General features: G+C 45.7%; 1 protein-coding gene across 5 annotated transcripts in view; it reads left to right on the forward strand.

Annotated features, from left to right (window-relative positions):
• Positions 1–16105, forward strand: part of MOB2 (MOB kinase activator 2) — a 116460-nt gene extending 100355 nt beyond the window's left edge. For all 5 annotated transcript variants that reach the window (XM_037401940.1, XM_037401941.1, XM_037401939.1 and 2 more), the window contains exons 2-5: positions 3981–4141; positions 5340–5433; positions 11873–11997; positions 14792–16105. In XM_037401940.1, the coding sequence (XP_037257837.1) occupies positions 3981–4141; positions 5340–5433; positions 11873–11997; positions 14792–15102 (691 nt within the window). In that variant the 3' untranslated portion in view covers positions 15103–16105. The remainder of the gene's footprint in view (positions 1–3980; positions 4142–5339; positions 5434–11872; positions 11998–14791) is intronic.
• The last annotated feature ends 903 nt before the right edge of the window (positions 16106–17008 follow it).

Here is a 17008-nt window from a genome sequence, read left to right on the forward strand (position 1 = left end):
TTTATAAAGCTGTTTTCTCTGTACCGCTGTATGCTCCAGCTTTGCAAGTTTGTGAAGAAAATGCTTTAGTAGCGACTAGTATTGACGCGGTTTCTGAACTAAACCCAATTCTACAGCCTAGACTGAGCGTGACTCAATTAATATGAGCAAGTCTGACTTTATAATCTAACTTATGCCTAATTGAGGGAAGATGTGTGGTCTGGTTCAAAACTTGATGTCTGTAAGACTGGAATTTTTTTTAGTTTGTACTCGGAGTCTCTATTTGGGCCATGTAGTGCCCCGACTGCACTGCATGCAGGTCATGAAAATCTGCTGGCAGAAACAATTTCCGTGGCCTTGCTTTTAGCTCTCAGTAGCTGCAGAAGATTAAAAAGAAGTTTGTGTTGCACATGGTGATGTGACATTCAGGTTTCAGGGGGGTGAATGAACCCTTTGATATCTGTGATTATGGACACTTTGCAGGTTCAGTGACGATACCCGTGAGTCAGGTCTGTTTTTAAACCAAGCCAAAGCTTTGGAAAGGGGCAGAGCATGGAATCCTTCGGGAAGCTTCTGTTTGAAGTGCTCCAGTTCCAGGACAAGGCAGTTGTGGAAACACTGTGTCTATTGGAAAGACACAAAGCGGCTGTATATACTCATCTAACAGAACTGAGGTTTGGTGGTAATGAGGGGGGCTGGGTTTTGTAAAAGGACCATGTGGAGTCGTTTGCACTAGCAGACTTGCCAAATAGATTTAGTGTTGAATTTCCGTTTCTTTTCTTGAAACGAGGAGAAGATGCTGAAGTGAGAATGAGGTACACACTACCCATTTCTGTTCGGTGGAAGGCTTGTTTCAGCCTCCTGTGTCTGGCTTCCTTCTGTGGTTTCCCTGCACAGCCTGGCTCTGGGACAGACTGTCTTTGACCTCTTCATCTCTCTCTCCCTTCCTCCTCCTCTCAGAAGACTGCTCTTAGCTGACGTGGCACGGCCCTAACCTGGGGCCCTTGGTTTGAGCATCCTGGAAGTAAAGCGAAGACGCAAACTCTGTTCTGTCCAAACAGCTTCTCACTGGTGGCTTTTCTCCCCAGTTGTGCTTCATGTAGTTTGTCAAACCAGTCTTCTGGAGTTGTTTTCTGCGCGATTGTTACTGAAACTATAATGCTCTTAAAAATCCACTTATCCTTGAATGCCTGAATCCTGCCCTCCACTGCAACCAAACCCCAAAACCACTAAACCTAAATAGCTGAAAAAAACCCCAAAGAGTGTGTTCTAAATAGATCTTACCTGCTGGGCCTCTGACAGACAATGTTATGAGGGTGCTGTCTGGAGCGTGCCAGCCTTGGTTTCAGCAGTGTAGGAGTAAGGCAGCCTGTGCTGGGAATTAAGCAAATCAGTTGCCTGGAGTATTTTTTACTAGCTTAGGGCCAAGTGCATGGTTTTAACTGGATTTACACTGTTGACTGTCAGGGGAAGGTAGTTACAAGTCTTAACATATTCCTGCAAAAGGAAGAGGTCAAATATGTTGCTTCATCTGCCATAAAATCAGGTTACAGACTATTGATTGAGACTGTTGTTTCATGCTATTAAATTTTCCTTGGATATCATCTCAAGTTCTGTGAAAATCCGAAGTCTCAGACCCAAGAATAAATTAAAGATATTTAAAGAAGCCGTGAAAGATGTACTTAAGGCCCTCCTGCAGTTCCTGCTCTCACGGACTTTTCTTTCTTATCTGTAGCTGATTTTTCCATGGTGAAGTTCATAGGAGATCTAGCAAAGTACAGGTTTGAAAACAAGAATAACTAGCTGATAACCAGGAGCTGTTGGTCTGAGCAGCCCCTCTGTATTCAGAGCCTTGCTCTGAGGAATGTCTGACTGCATGTCATAAAAATATTTCGTTGTGGAGCTGCTATGAGAATTAATCCAGGTTACTTCATTAAATAAACGTAAGGGACAAATCTTGGATGAGCTGCTGTGGAAAAAGGAGATGGCAGGAAATGTGGGGGAGTAGCTGTGCGCTGAATTCATCTTCGCCGGTACTGGTTTGTTTATTCTCGTGTTGTATTTGTATTCTTTAAAAGGTGTTCTATGTCACAGGCATTTTCTCTCCAACCATGAAATCCACCTTTCTGATTAACATATGGAAAGAAAGTGTGACCGTCTTTTCCCTGCCAGAGACCTCCTGCAGTGCTTTCTGTGCATCTGTGGTTTGAAAATATACTGTGAGCATGTAAAGGTACATCGTACTGCTGTCACTAGGTTTTCCTTATTTTTTCCTTGACAGTGGCCTTCCTGAAGTCTTAAAGTCCTTCTGGTCTTACTGGTTATAGAGTTAACTTACTGGTTAGAGAGAAGTGTGACAAAACTCAGTGCAAGTTCAAGACAGTAACCAGCAGCAGTGCTGGCACGTTACGGTGTTCCTTTCTTGCGGAAGGCAGATCTGGGTCCGTCCCTAGTGCAGTGCTGACAACGTGGATGATGGGTCCTTCTGAGGATGGGTTTAATGAACAGATCAATAAAGAGCCCATAAAGAGAAAAATTATTATACTTTTTTTGGGGGAAGGCACTGATACTTTAAACACCATTCCAGGAAAGATGTGTATCCCATCCTCACGGCAAAAATCAAGCCTGTGTTTATCTCAGACAGGGGCAAAGTTGGTAATTATGTGAATGAAGTATGTTAAGAGCCACAACACGAGGTTGGTTTCCTCCGGATGGGATCTAGAGGAGTTTCATCAGCAAACAATGCAGTCATCTGTAAAGGTGGGCATGACTTGGTTTTACAGGTCCTTAAAAACCTTTTTAACCAAGAAAACCTCACGTTAAAAAATCGTGGCATCTCCACCTTGTATTATTGCCTTACTGCGCTTGTCCCTCACCATTAAATAGATGTTCTGTCTCCGATTAGGTGGATTTTGTAAACTGCAGTAACGCATGGCTATGCGACTGTTTAACCAGACAGCTGAAAAGACCAAGGTGCTGACCCGCCGTCCTTCCTCAGAAGTCCTCACCAAGCCCCTGGCCCAGGAGTATGGGTTGGGTTGAGATTCTAGCTTGAGGATGTTAAAAACAGTGTGAGAGGAAAACTAGTGATTGCAACAAACACTTTAGAAGTGGGAGATGAAGCGGCAGAGTATGCCGTGGAGATAAGTGCATTTTATGGAACGTGGTTTGTCTGCTTTTATAAACCCAAATGGAAGGTTATTTCGTAATACATTGGATTTTAAAGGATTTTCAGGAAACAATGAACTCACATCTTTCTCTTTCAGGTATCCTGGGAGTTGAGAAAGTTTTTGTAGTTATCAGTGCTTCTAGCTGGAGTCACAGATGCTCGCTTCCGCAGTGTAGGGCTGGAGTAGCGAGGAATGCCGTAGCGCTGAGGGCTGGAGTAGCGAGGAATGCCGTAGCGCTGAGGGCTGGAGTAGCGAGGAATGCCGTAGCGCTGAGGGCTGGAGTAGCGAGGAATGCCGTAGCTTTGAAGGAGCGGTGCCAGTACGTTGGGTGGAAGGAGCGTTTTTCCAACTGGGAGCTATCTCCTTGCAGCAGGCCACTTCTGCTGTCCCTCAGATCCCCGTTTTGCAGGTGCCAGTTAACGGTATGACGCAGGGGACGGTTAGTGTGCTCGCGTGCGGCGCTCCTTAGGCACAGCACCATTCCACTGTCACGACTGTTCGCAGGTGTGACGAGAGACCGTCACTCTCCCAGTAATTTGCTGGCCAAACTGGCAAAGGGGCAGTGGAGATGGAGCAGCTCCGTCTCAAGTTTCTTAATACCATTCAAAATTTCCAGTGTTACTTGAAAAAATTGACTGAGTTCACATACACTTTTTAAGAAACTGCCTTTTGCTTTAAATAAAAAAAAATAATTAAGGGAAAGGGAGGGAAGGCAGGAAAGCAATGTAACCACAGATACAGGAGTTTAGCTGAACCAGCTTCTGTCAGGTTTCTGTAGCCGTTCATCGACAGTACAGGTAACCTTTCTTCTCTTTCTTTAATGTCTTACAGGAAGTCCAAGGGAAAGCCAAATGGTAAAAAGCCAGCACCGGAAGAGAAGAAACTTTACCTAGAGCCAGAATACACAAAATCCAGAATTACTGACTTTGAATTTAAGGAGCTAGTGATGTTACCACGAGAAATAGACCTCAACGAGTGGCTAGCCAGCAACAGTGAGTATTGTAATGGTACAGCTCGGAGCTTGCTGTCCACGCCCCAGAAGGCATTCATTCACTCTGTTCCTTGTTACTGTTTTCAGTACTTAGAAAAACACTCTGTGACTATTTGTGCTTACTGCATAATGCACGTAATTAGACCTTGAATAGTAATTAAGCTGTCTTATGTACAAACTGTGTTCAGCAGCATGGCAGCCTCGATGCATTTCGTCCTTCCGCTGCCTCGCTGTGCCACGAGGGCATTGAAGGTTTTGATGCTTTTTTGAGGACCAGCAGATGCCCTTTGACCGTAAACTGGCTGGTTCAGCACGTTGCTGATGCAAGCTATTGATCTTCCAGAAGCATTGTAAAAATGGGAGTTTATTAAGATTTGTATGTAAAGCAGGTTATGCCTAAAGCCAGAAATTTTGAAGTATTTTGGTTGGATTTCTTTTCCCCACTCCTTTCAAGCTTTGGTGTGAATTTAAACTGTAGCCAAGTGGAACTTGGAGATGTGACTGACTACGGTGACTGAATGCTGTGCCTGTGCATGGCAGTTCTGATTTACAATAATTTCTTGTGCTTCTGCTTCACCTGCCAGCCCTGCAGCTATGACCCAGTCTTGTTTACATTTTCAACAGTATGTGATAAGCAAGAAACTACTTTGAACTGCAAGCTAGGAAAGTTTACAGGGACTCATTAAGAAAAAAGTTGAGTGCCCCCTGAGGAGTATTAAGATGCTGTATTAACTCAGGAGGTTTTTAAAAAGTAGAAGTGTACTAGTTTTCATGCCCTTACTTTTTTAAAGGAGATACGTTGTGAGAATTATTAATGCTGTTTTCTAGCCAATGTGCATTTTAAGTCAAACTTCAAAAAAATGTAGCAAATTGTTTGCCTTCAGCTTGTAGTAGAGTGTTATACTGTAAAGGTGAGGCTGATGACGGAGACACTTTCCAGTCTTGCTGCTTAGTGAGTAATAAGAGCTGATGCATCATGGTGCTTTCATCTTAAATCAAAACAAGAGCTTTCATTCCATGTACCTCTTTGTTTTGCAGTTCGTCATTAGACTCATTTAGCTAAATCATGTTTAGATTTGTATGGAAGCTCAAGACTCTGAGGTCACTTCGCTTGCTCTGCTCAACTAATTGTCTGGAGGATAACCAGTGTTTAAAAGTATTTTACTTCTCATTTTCTTTCTTTTGTGTTTATTTTTCAGCAACAACTTTCTTTCATCACATCAACTTACAGTATAGTACAATCTCAGAATTCTGTACAGGAGAGTCATGTCAGACCATGGCAGTGTGCAATACGTAAGTCAATATTTACAATTACAAGGTTTCCATGAAGTCTTCAGAGTTGCCTGGGGGAGGATGTTGCATTGGGTGGCACTGGGCCAGTGTTTTACGGCAGATCCGTACTTGGCGAGAACGTGGCAGCTTGTACAGCCTCTGCTCCCCCTCAGCGGTGCAGGGTGCTGGAAATCTGATTTTGTGGAGGGTTGGAAGGATGAGAACCTGTGAGTGCTGTGAGCTGGTTTTACAAGGTCCGATCAGAGAGGCAAATTACTGTGTGTGTAGCTTGAGGGGAAGAAGACCAAGGCACAACTGTCCTTACTGGTAACAGTGCTGAGATGCCATAGAAGGCCAGGGAGATAAACTGGCTGTGGGAAGCTCAGAGGGTGCTTCTGGTAGCTGGAATGCTGGCAGAGCACCATGCTGCCGACAGGTAACCTCTAGCCTGACGTGAGCCGCTGGCTTGCCGCCCAGGCCCCTTGAGCGCAGAGGACACAAGTGGCAGCTTTGCAAAGAGTAAGGAAAACGTTTTGGTTTGGCACTTTCCCCCTGTAGGACTTAGTAGACTTTTTTGACGTGGACTAGCTGTCACTTATGAGAGAAAGCTTTGTAGTTTTACTGTACATGGTGAATGTAAGAAAAAGTTACCATAAACTCCTGCTCTTGATTAGCACAGTCCAGCATGATGGAACATGAGATCTGGTCCAGTATGAATAAGCCTGTTGAGTTGTGTGGGTTTTTTCCTCCAGCACACGCGCTGATAGTCCTTTTCTTCCCTCTTCATGCATTTCCTGGGATTAATTTACTTGAGATGGATTTTAAAACAGGAGACCGAGCAGTTAATGTTATAGTACATCAAACAAACATCCCAGGGAATGTATGCAACAGAACCAGAGCTCTGTATTGTATCTCTGACAATAATTACGTAGTGCTTAGAAAGGAATCCTTGCTTAATGTACTGGGCTATCTTGTACACTTGGAATTATTATCAGGGGCTTTCATTGAGAGCACTCTGAAGAATGCAGAGTGTACAGAGAATACTTTTGCATTTAAAAGTTGGAAAGATAACTGTCAATAGAGAATTAAAGGCCATGCTAGGGACTTTGAAAACAGGCTGGAACAGCAAGTAATATCTGCTGGACCCAGATTTTATCAAGAGGAGACTTCGTGTCTCTAAATGATCTCTAAATGAGAAACAGTGATCTGTAAGATGAGCGTTCTGTTGACTTTCGCTCCCCATGCTTTCTGATGTTTAAATTCCTGATGAGGCACTGGCTGTCCAAAGGAGCGAGTTTAACTGTTTGTCCACTTGGCTGATGGGAAATAGTGGCTAAGAGGAGGTTGGTGGCAGGGAACCTCTCTAAGTGTCGTTCTGTTCTGTGCTAGGGAGTCTTAAACAAGAGTTCTCTGTAAGCATTTCATGCTGCAGAATAAAGCAAGGAAGTGCTTGTAGGCAGCTCCAGCTGTAGTCTAGATTTTTGGTGGTGAGGACTGATGGCAGAACGTTCCTGTCCTGTTTGGGGAATCTGAAAAACTGCGCTGTTTGGGAGTAACAGGAAGCATGTCTGCACTTGGGTGAAGCGCTTGAAAGGGTTTGTGTTTAGCTAGATTGTAACAACTGAAGTATCTTCCTGTACTTGGGGGCAATGAGTGATTCAGGTTTGCAAACTGTAGGCTGCATGTTGCGTTCTTCTATCAAGTGTGCGGTGCCCATGAAAAAACTACGGAGGTGAGATCCCCCAGCTACACACCTCGCTATGGTTCAGCTTTCAGGGCCCTGTTCGTAACTCTGTTCTCCAAGTATCTCTTAACGACAGTTTTAGATAATCCGCATCTTTATAATCTGCCTTTCCTAGCTCTTCCCTTTTGGAAGAGAGATGCCTAAATGCAACGCAGAGAATTGCCCTCCAAGATGCTTGTTTGTTCATAGTTATGACTATGACAAAGCTGCCTGTCGCTTCTCCATCCCCCTCCTGCTTTTTAAAAAATCTTATCTAATGAAGTAAGGTAAGGACGTGCTTATTGTCTTGGAGAAACACCAGTTGGTATAATTTACTGTGCCTTTGCTTTGTCTCCAGTATATAGAGTTCCACCTAAACATTAAGAGTCTGTTGCTGATCAACCTGATGGACACTCCCGATTTGACCTTCTGTGGCTGTGCTCTGTTTGTTCAGCTACTTTGGAATAAAATAGTATCTGCTTATATTAGAATGCCACATAATTACAGACCTTGGAATATGGGTGCACTTTGCCATTTTTTTCGGTGTGGATTTCTTAGGCAGTCCAGTACAGAGGTCTGCATTCTGTTCCTCTCTTCTGTTTTCCTGCCCAGTTCTCCAAGGTGTGTTTTGGATCACACCATTCTGGTCATACCCAAGGAAGGTTACTCGTATTTACGGTTGAGGTGTTGAAGTAACTATTGAGAACAGGCTGCTTGTCAAGTTAACCTAGCAGATACTCAATCCTAAGTATAGAGTATTTGCTGGCGAAATAAACACCAGTTGCAGTTACATATTTGAGGTGAGGTTTTAACATCTCAGAGGAGTTCCAGCCAACTGCTGAACTGCAGACAGGTGCACCTTTCAGGCCTCTTGTCAGATACATGGGATGGCGCAGCCATCTGCACACAACGAGGAAGGGGATTTCTGCTTTGGCTCACTAAGAGACATCTGACCAAAAGTTGGTCTTCTTGTAGAACGTATGGCAGCGTTTGCTGGTAAGGTGGGAAAGTACCAAGAGAAAGAGCAGAATGGCCAGTTATCCTCAAAATTTAATGACAGTGGCACGAATGTAGCTTTGGGAATGACTTAAATTTGCTCATTAGTATGTTTATTACTTACTGTAAAGCAGTTTCTGTATTTTTAACACAGTATTTACCATTTAGATTTAGTATGCTTTTTATAGTTTATTATTACACAAAATAGCTGTAAAGCACCGTGAGCTGTAAACTGGTTTTATAGCTGACATTTGGGTAAAACTTCTCAAAGTGCTGGAGCGGAGTAACTAAGAGCCTACATAAGTGCTGTTCACAGGGCTGAGATTATAAAACTCCTGAGGCAGAAATCAAGGATGGATGCAAACTTCCCGGCAGCCCACAGATAAAAGTGAAAGGTTTCTAATCTTATACTTTCCTTTCTCATGTCTGCCTTGCCCTTAGTGTCTCTTTCCTTCTAGAAATCTTAATTAAAACTTGCATGCTTTGCATTTTCTTATATTTATGTTCCCTGAGCTGTGTATTCCTTTCTCCACCCCCATCTAAACATTTCTTTGCCCCTATCAAACCATCAAAGCCATTCCGAGGTGCTGACAAGCACTACGTTACTGCCACTTGATATCAGATGCCACTGCATTTGATACCATTTGCTGTCTTGCTTTCTTCATAACTCGTCTGTTAGTATTCCTAGCGGGACTGTCTCGCCTTCCTTTCCAGACCACATCATCTCCACAGCGTTTGCCTCTCCCTCCTTCCAGAAGCCCTTCTTATATACCAGCGTAACTTCTGTTTTGCCTTGGCTTCTGTGTCATCGGCACAAACCTGGAATGTTTTAGAGGAGAAGGGAAAAATATGCACATGTGCTAAGATGCAGCATTGTGACTTCATATGCGTTATACTTTATTATTTGCGTCATAGGCTTCTTTCTGTTAAACCCATGGTCATTTCTCCCTGGGATTTGGAGTGGAGCTGCAAATTCCTCCTGCTCTCCTTACTGGGGAAAGTTTAGATCTGCCAGAATTTTTACATAGGAAATAAAATAATCAAAGTCTGTATAATGTGAGCACTTCCTGGTGCCTTTCAGTGTCATCTTCTTGTCCTTTCTGCTCCCCATCCATTGCCTAATACGGGACTGCTCTGCCCTAGTGCCAGCAGTGGAATGCAGTGAGGCTTCTGTGCCCGCCGAGCCGCAGCCTGTTTCCGATCTTGTCAACGGAGATAACTCCAGCGCGGGTGGGAGATGCTCATGGCATGTCAGGGGCTCCTCTCTTCCTCCAGGGCCTGTGAAGACTGTTCACAGCACTTGAAACACGGGGAAGGTGCATGATGCTAACCAGCAGCACAGTCCCTGTAGTTATCCTCTTACTCTTAATGATTCTTATTTTAAGTTCCAATTTTGCATAATTAGCCTGATTTTCAAGGAAAGGCAAAAAGGGTATGCAGAGGGGTGGTGCAGCAGATTTATTCACTTGGATTGAACTTCTACAGTTGCCAAACTTTGACTAAAATCCAACGATCCAGATTCATTTTTGCACCAAAGGCCAACGCTGAACTGTGCTTCCTGCCTTGCAGTTGAGGAGGTGTGCGGCACGAGAAAGCTGCCGAGGTAACAGACAGTTCGCTCTGCTTCTGCTCTTGGCAACAAGCTTTGTCTTAAGACCCCAGATAAGTCTGGATTACCTAGAACTGTCTTGGTGCGGCTTACTGCAGGACCAGACCAATGGGGGGGCATCGTGTCGTTCCGTCTGTGCGGACCGTATAAAGGTGGTGAGCGGTGGTGGAGAACACAGTCTGCGCCCAAGGGCCCAAACACTAGTTCTGGTGCCTGACATCACTCTACAAAGAGCTTTTGACTCCTGCTGTTTCCTTCCACTTGCTCACCTTTTTATGCCCTTTTGCAGTCAGTCCTGCTCTTTCCAGTAAACAGACACAATGACCAAGCACCACATGCTGGAAATGAGCTGAAAGAAAAATTCTAAATCTTAAGTGTCTGCAGAACTAGTTTCCAGTTGCTTTTCCTCTCTTAAATTCTGAATTACTCTACTCATTTCTGCAGCTTCCTCTTCTTTTCATACAGCTTGGGGCATGAACAGTGCCGTTAGTGCCTTCACCTCACCGCCCTCAGGTCCCTGAAGAATCTTTCCAGGCAATGAAAACACATTGTACATGAAAACTTTTCAGTTGCTACTTAATATTTTTCTTTAGTTGACTCAAGATTGTTCTGCTGGTCGGTATACATAAAGCTTCACTTTCCAAGTAGCATGTATAGATCCTTCCAGTTCAATGCAGTCTAGTCCTGTCAGGCACATAAAAAACATTTATCTTTAATCTTTACCTTCCATGCAAATAAAAAAAAAAATGCAAAGGTGGCTAAATGTCACACTGAAGGGATATTTTGACTTGGGCTACAGTGAGGCTTGTTTAGTGATTTGTGTGAAGAACGTCAGATAACAGATAATTAGTCAACAGCAGCAGAGTTGGAGCTGAACAGGCAAGCAAAAAACGGCATCCTGGCTTCAGGGGCTCACGCGATGGATGAGGTGTCTTTCTAGCCACGTTCTGATGCTCAGACCACTTCCAACCTTGCTTCCAAAGGCAGCCAGCAAACACCACCTACACTGTGTTCTGGGAAGACAATACAATGGATTTCTTATCAATCCCATGATGATATAGGACTGCGCCTGGAGTGTTTGGAGGAAGCATTCGGGAACTGGAACTCAAGACACCTCAAGTGTGACAGAGACGACAACAACAACAATATATATATATATGTATATATTTGCCAAATTCCTTAATTGTAAAACATTTCTTTCTGTGTGCGTAATGCAGTAGCAAGTTCCTGGTAACAGTTAGAGGTGCTTTAATTAGTCATGACTTTAAAAAAAATAAAAAAACAGGATCAAACCTTCAGTGCTTTTATAGCTTCAGATTCTCCGTCAGGTGAGGGATGGCTGCAGTTGCTCAAGAAGATGCTGGCTAACTGATTGCATTAGGGCTGCTTTTGAGGAGCTGGGCAGTATGTTAACGTCTCCTGTTCCTTTTGGATCCAACAAGATTATTCACCCGGTGGCAGAGTCAAGCGTAAACGCAGATGTTTTGGGGAGCCTTTACTCTCTGTAACCTGTTCTCTGTAAACTGTAACGAAAGCAGTCAAGGCACGCTGGCAGCAATGTGCGGAAGGGTCCTGAAAACTTTCCCCAGACGAGGTGTGGGAGCAGGATTTGTAGCGCTACAGAGGCTGCCTGTTCGGCAGGGCCGGCTTGGGCGAGCTGGTGTTTTGGAGCCACCCTCTGTCTGTTCGGTAATACTGCGCTAGCAGGTGCTGGATGTTCTGCAGTGGTTAGCACTAGAAGGTCACCAGGTCACCGCTGCGCAGTGTTGCTGCCCTTTAAAAATAGTAACGTAATACTTTCCTGCACAGTTCTATGGACTGGATGTAAACCCTCGGTCTGCCACGGACGGGGGTTACCGCTGCCTGAGCGGAGCTGCTCCCCTCGGAGACCCGTCGGCAGGCTTTCTGGGAGTGCATTGATAGAGAGGAACAAAACTGGCTAGCCGAAACCCAGGGGGTTTGATGTGGAAGGATACCCTGAAGGGAATCTCTTCTGTAGCAGCTATGATGTATTTTGGTAACGTTGCTGCTGTTGGTTTATATTCTTTAGCCGTCGAGATGTTTTAGCTCCTGGGGGAGCCGAGCTGAGGAGCCAGGGTGTAGTGTGGTGACACTGTCACTTCTCTCCACAGACAGTACTACTGGTATGATGAGCGGGGAAAGAAGATCAAGTGCACTGCTCCTCAGTACGTCGACTTCGTCATGAGTTCAGTGCAGAAGCTAGTGACAGATGAGGACGTTTTCCCGACAAAATACGGTATGTCTGCTTTTGGACAGGTGCTTCCTGCGGCGCTCTGCAGATGCCGTGAGGTGCAAGCTGGCATTCAGCGTATGCGGTAACAGCAGGCAGCTTTCACACTTCCTTGTTTGATGGTTTGGGGTTTTCTTAAGGGATATTTTAAGTTTGGCTTATTCTTGAAGGCAGAGTTGCCCTGTTGGCATATGAACTTGGGTGGAAGTCTCACAGTCCTGTCATCAGTATTCCATCATCGATACATCTTTTTCTTCAAGCATTTTGAGATCTTCCAGCCTGTATTCAGAGAGGATAAAAAATTGAAAACTGTCAGCATGTGTTTAATACAGCCTGCTGCTAATAAAATTTAGCCCTGTTATTTCACTATTTCCAGTAAGGGGAAAATCAACTGGACTGCCAGGACTGTGGCTTGTCTTCCCTGCTCAGCCAGGCCTTGTCTCACAGACTGCTGGCAATCTCCCTTCCCTTCCAAAGATTAAATGTGTTTTTTTTTTTTAAGAACCAAAAAGCAATACGAAATTAATTTTAACTCAGATTTGTATCCTAACAAGACTGCTACACGCAATGCCTTTGGTGAAGGGGAAGAAAATAAGAGACCTGAAGTTATTGTAGGTGGGTTTCATCAGGACTGAAAGCAGCTAGATTCCTGAGCCATTTCAACAGATAATCGGGGAGCTAGGATATCGCAATACAGCAAACACTGAGCTACTAGCGTTCACTTACAAGCATCTTGATCTGGAAAACGGCAGCGTCTAGTGAGACAGTGCCTAGTAAGCTAGCAGCAGTTGACTAATTTTTTTTTTTTTAATGCTTATTCAAGGGCAGTGAAGGTGTTTCATGCAAATGATTTGTCTGTGTGGCCAGGATGCACTTTAGACCAGTAACATACTCTGTACTGTGCACCATGCACAGGATGGCAGGTGGTGTCTGAAACCAGGACACTGTTATCACAGTAGCTGTGCAAGAATCACTTTTTTTTGTGCCAGCACAGTACTGGACCAGCAAGCACAATTTCATAGAATGGTTTGGGTTGGAAGGGACCCTAAAGATCACCTATTTCCAGCCCCCCCCATGGGCAGGGACACCTTCCACTGGACCAGGTTGCTCAAAGCCCCATCCAGCCTGGCCCTGGACACTGCCAGGGATGGGGCACCCACAGCTGCTCTGGGCAGCCTGGGCCAGTGTCTCACCACCCTCACAGTAAAGAATTTGTTCCTAATATCTTATCTAAATCTACCCTCTTTCAGTTTAAAGACATTACCCCTTGTCCTATCGCTACCGGCCCTTGTACAAAGTCCCTCTCCAGCTTTCCTGTCAGCCCCCTTTGGGTACTGTAAGGCTGCTATAAATAAAGTCTCCCCGGAGCCTTCTCTTCTGCAGGCTGAACAGCCCCAACTCCCTCAGCCTGTCCTCCCAGGAGAGGTGCTCCAGCCCTCTGAGCATCTCTGTGTCCCTCCTCTGGGCTCTCTCCAACAGGTCCATGTCCTTCTTAGGCTGCGTGGGGGCCCAGAGCTGGATGCAGCACTGCAGGTGGGGTCTCGTGAGCGTGGAGAGGAGGGGCAGTAGAGGTCACCTCCCTCACCTGCTGGCCGCGCTGCTTGTGATGCAGCCCAGGGTACGGTTGGCTTTCTGGGCTGCGCGCGCACGTTGCTGGGTCACGTTGAGCTTCTCATCGGCCAGCACTGCCGGTCCTTCTCCTCAGGGCTGCTCCCAATCCATTCTCTGCCCAGCCGGGATTGATACTGGAGGTTGCCCTGTCCCAGGTGCAGGACCTTGCACTTGGCCTTGTTGAGCTTCCTGAGGTTCACATGGCCCACCTCCCCAGCCTGTCACGGTCCCTCTGGGTGGCATCGCTGCCATCGGGTGTATCAACCGCACCACACGGCTTGGTGTTGTCAGCAAACTCGCTGAGGGTGCGCTTGATCCCACTGTCCATGTCACTGACAAAGATGTTGACCAGCGCCAGCCCCAGTATGGGCCCCTGAGGAAGACCCCTTGTCACTGGTCTCCACCTGCACGTTGACCTGTTGACTGCAACTCAAATGGAGTGGGACCATCCAAGCCAGTTCCTTATCCCCCCGAGTGGTCCATCTGTGAGGTCCGTGTGTCTCCAGTTTAGAGACACGGTTGTCCTGCGGGACAGCGCCAGATGCTTGGCACAAGTCCAGGTGGATGACATCAGTCCCTCTTCCCTCACCCACCAACGCTGTAACCCTGGCACAGGCGGCCACCAGCTTTATCAGGCACGATTTGCCCTCGGTGAAGCCGCGCTGGCTGTCACCAATTGTTTCAACTGCACCCGATGGAAGACACACGCTATTTCCTCCCGTTTCTCTTCCCATGTGGTAGAATTTCAGCAGTGAAATGAGGGAAGTTGTTATATGCAGTTAGTCAGACTGCTGCACCCCACGCAGCCCCCTGGGGATTGGCCTCCCAAGCATTAGGTGCTTCCAGGGGAAAAATCTGCTGCTCTTGGGCAAACTAGGTAAGGACCCAGAAGAACCTCTCATTATTTTTATGTTCAATAACAAAAAATGTTGTGGTTTTAAAGAGTGATTACTCTTGATTTTTTGAACCCTTATGGCTTAAAACAACTTCAAATGAAAATGCTTAAACCCTCCTTAGATTCTTCCCCTGAATTCCCATAAAAAGAAGGCAAGAGGATGGTACAGGCCCCCCCCCGTTGTCTGCTGTACAAGGTGGGCCCGTAGCTCTTAGTGCAGCTCAGCCCAGACGCTGCTGTGGGGCTGAAGGTGACGGCGGGAGCTATCATGGTGTTTCTTATTCTTCCTTTCAGGCAAGGAATTCCCCAACTCATTCGAGTCTCTAGTGAAGAAGATCTGCAAGTACCTGTTCCACGTGCTGGCCCATATCTACTCCTCACACTTTAAGGAGACTTTGGCACTGGAGCTGCATGGACATTTAAACACACTCTACACACACTTTATCCTATTCATCAGGGAGTTCAACCTCGTGGACCCTAAAGAGACCACCATCATGGACGACCTCACAGAGGTCCTCTGCAGCAGCAGTGGGAGCAGCAGTAACGGGAGCGGCAATGGGAGCAGCAACAGCGCAGGAGCACAGAACCATGTGAAAGAGAGATGAGCCCTTCTACAGGATCAAAACTAACATTAAAAACAATATTATATATTCTGTGCGGATATGTCTGTACATACAGACATATACGGCAATGAGAGCTGAAAGAAATTAATGCTGCCACCGCAGGACGCGTAGCCGTATGGGACGGTATGGAGCTTTGGTCTAATGCGCCACCTGGCAAGAAGTTGCACCAATTTTATTTTATTTTCTGTCCGCTCCTCCTCTTACCTATTCAGATGGATGACGAGTGCTGTTTTTAGAGAAGAGCTGAGCTTGAGAGTGGGGCCACTCCTGTTTTTTGGTTGGTTTCTTTTGTTTGTTGGTTGGATTTTTGTTTTTCTTTCTTTGGTCTTGAGTGCAAGTCCTTTGTCTTTCTAGGATGGTGGTCCTGCCATTTAAAAAATATCTATTATATTATAAGAAGTGACTTTTACTTTGAAGTGGCTTAAAGTGCAGGTTTGTTTGGGCTTTTTTTGGGGGGTGGGTGAGGTGGGGGTGGTTTTTTTGGTTTGGTTTTACATAGACTGCCCCTTACCCTGCCAGAAACTCCCCTGTTGAGTGCATCTTGCCCTTTGTTAGTTTGGAACGGGAAGGAACTCCTGGCTTGACTAGAGTAGCAACCAGGGGCTTGCTTCGTGTTGGGAGTGGGCACAGTTCTCCAGCTGTCCCATCTACCTGGTCACCACACGTGAACGTGCAAGAGGATCCACAAGCCTTTCTGCTTATTGCTCCTACAAGATATATACTCTTTTCTCTGCTCCCCTGCCTCCTCTTTTCCCAGGCACCCCTCTACAACTGAAAAAGAGTAAGGTCACTGGAGTCCAAAACCCATGTGCAAGAGCCACCACCGTTTGCTCCCCGCTGAACAGAGGCCCGGGGAGGGGGGAGAAGGGTACATTGAATCGGTCACCGCCTGTGCTAGAAAGATGGCTGTTGGCATAAAATTATATTGTTGGCTTATTTTAGTTCATCTGTTCTATAATAATAAAAACAAATCTATCAGCCACAAGCTTTGGTTTTGTGTTTGCAGCGTCAAGTCAGTGGAATCCACACATAGAGCTTCCCTTTCACCACTGAATGCTACTGGCCCTGCTGTCAACCAGCTTTATAAATGTTTGTCTTCCACCGTGTGACCGTACGTTTCTAATCGATACCTTGCTCTTTTCGGTAGTGCTGGGAACCTCCTCTCCTCCCCAGGTAACCTGACGGTAAGCACTCTGAAGATAAGCAGCACTTGGAAAGGAGCAAGCTTCCTGTTCGTGCATGCTTAAATTCTGCAAATGCAGTGGGCTCCTGGGGATTGTATCACACTATCTGTGGATACAGTATTGTATCAATATTGTATCCTGACAGTCATATTACTCTTGCCTTCACATTTCCACTGAATTCTTGTAGTCAGCACTTCCAGTTGGGAAAATGCCAGGTTTTGCTTGCAACTGTGCTTCTACCAAATATGTGGCAGCCTCTGAAAAATTTTTGTTACTGTTTTCGGTCGTTATCCTAAGGTTTATACGTCGTTAGTACCTGACCTGGCCTGAATCCTAGAAGGTTCTCCTGAATGAGGTCTGTACCTGTAGTAAAAGTCAGTAGACAGAAGGAAAGCAAAGCAGGTGCAAAGAAAAAAAAAAAGAGAGGGGAAAAGCACAAGCAAGAGGACAAAAAAGCTTGTGAGGAATATCCAAGTGAGAAAAAGAGCAAGAAGTCATAAAAGTGAGGAAAAAATGAACAAAAAGGTAAGAGCACGGGAGAGGGGAAGTGGAGGCGTGAGTGAGAGAAAACGATCTCAAACTTGGTGAGCCCAGACCTGTGCTGTGGTTGTTCCCGGGCTGCGGGTACCTTGGGAACCTGCAGGCAAATGCACTGGAGTCTGGCTGACCTCATCTGGGTGCTGTCGCCAGGCTGTTCAGGAGCA

The sequence above is a fragment of the Falco rusticolus genome, chromosome 10 (assembly GCF_015220075.1).
Source record: "Falco rusticolus isolate bFalRus1 chromosome 10, bFalRus1.pri, whole genome shotgun sequence".
NCBI lineage: Eukaryota > Metazoa > Chordata > Aves > Falconiformes > Falconidae > Falco > Falco rusticolus.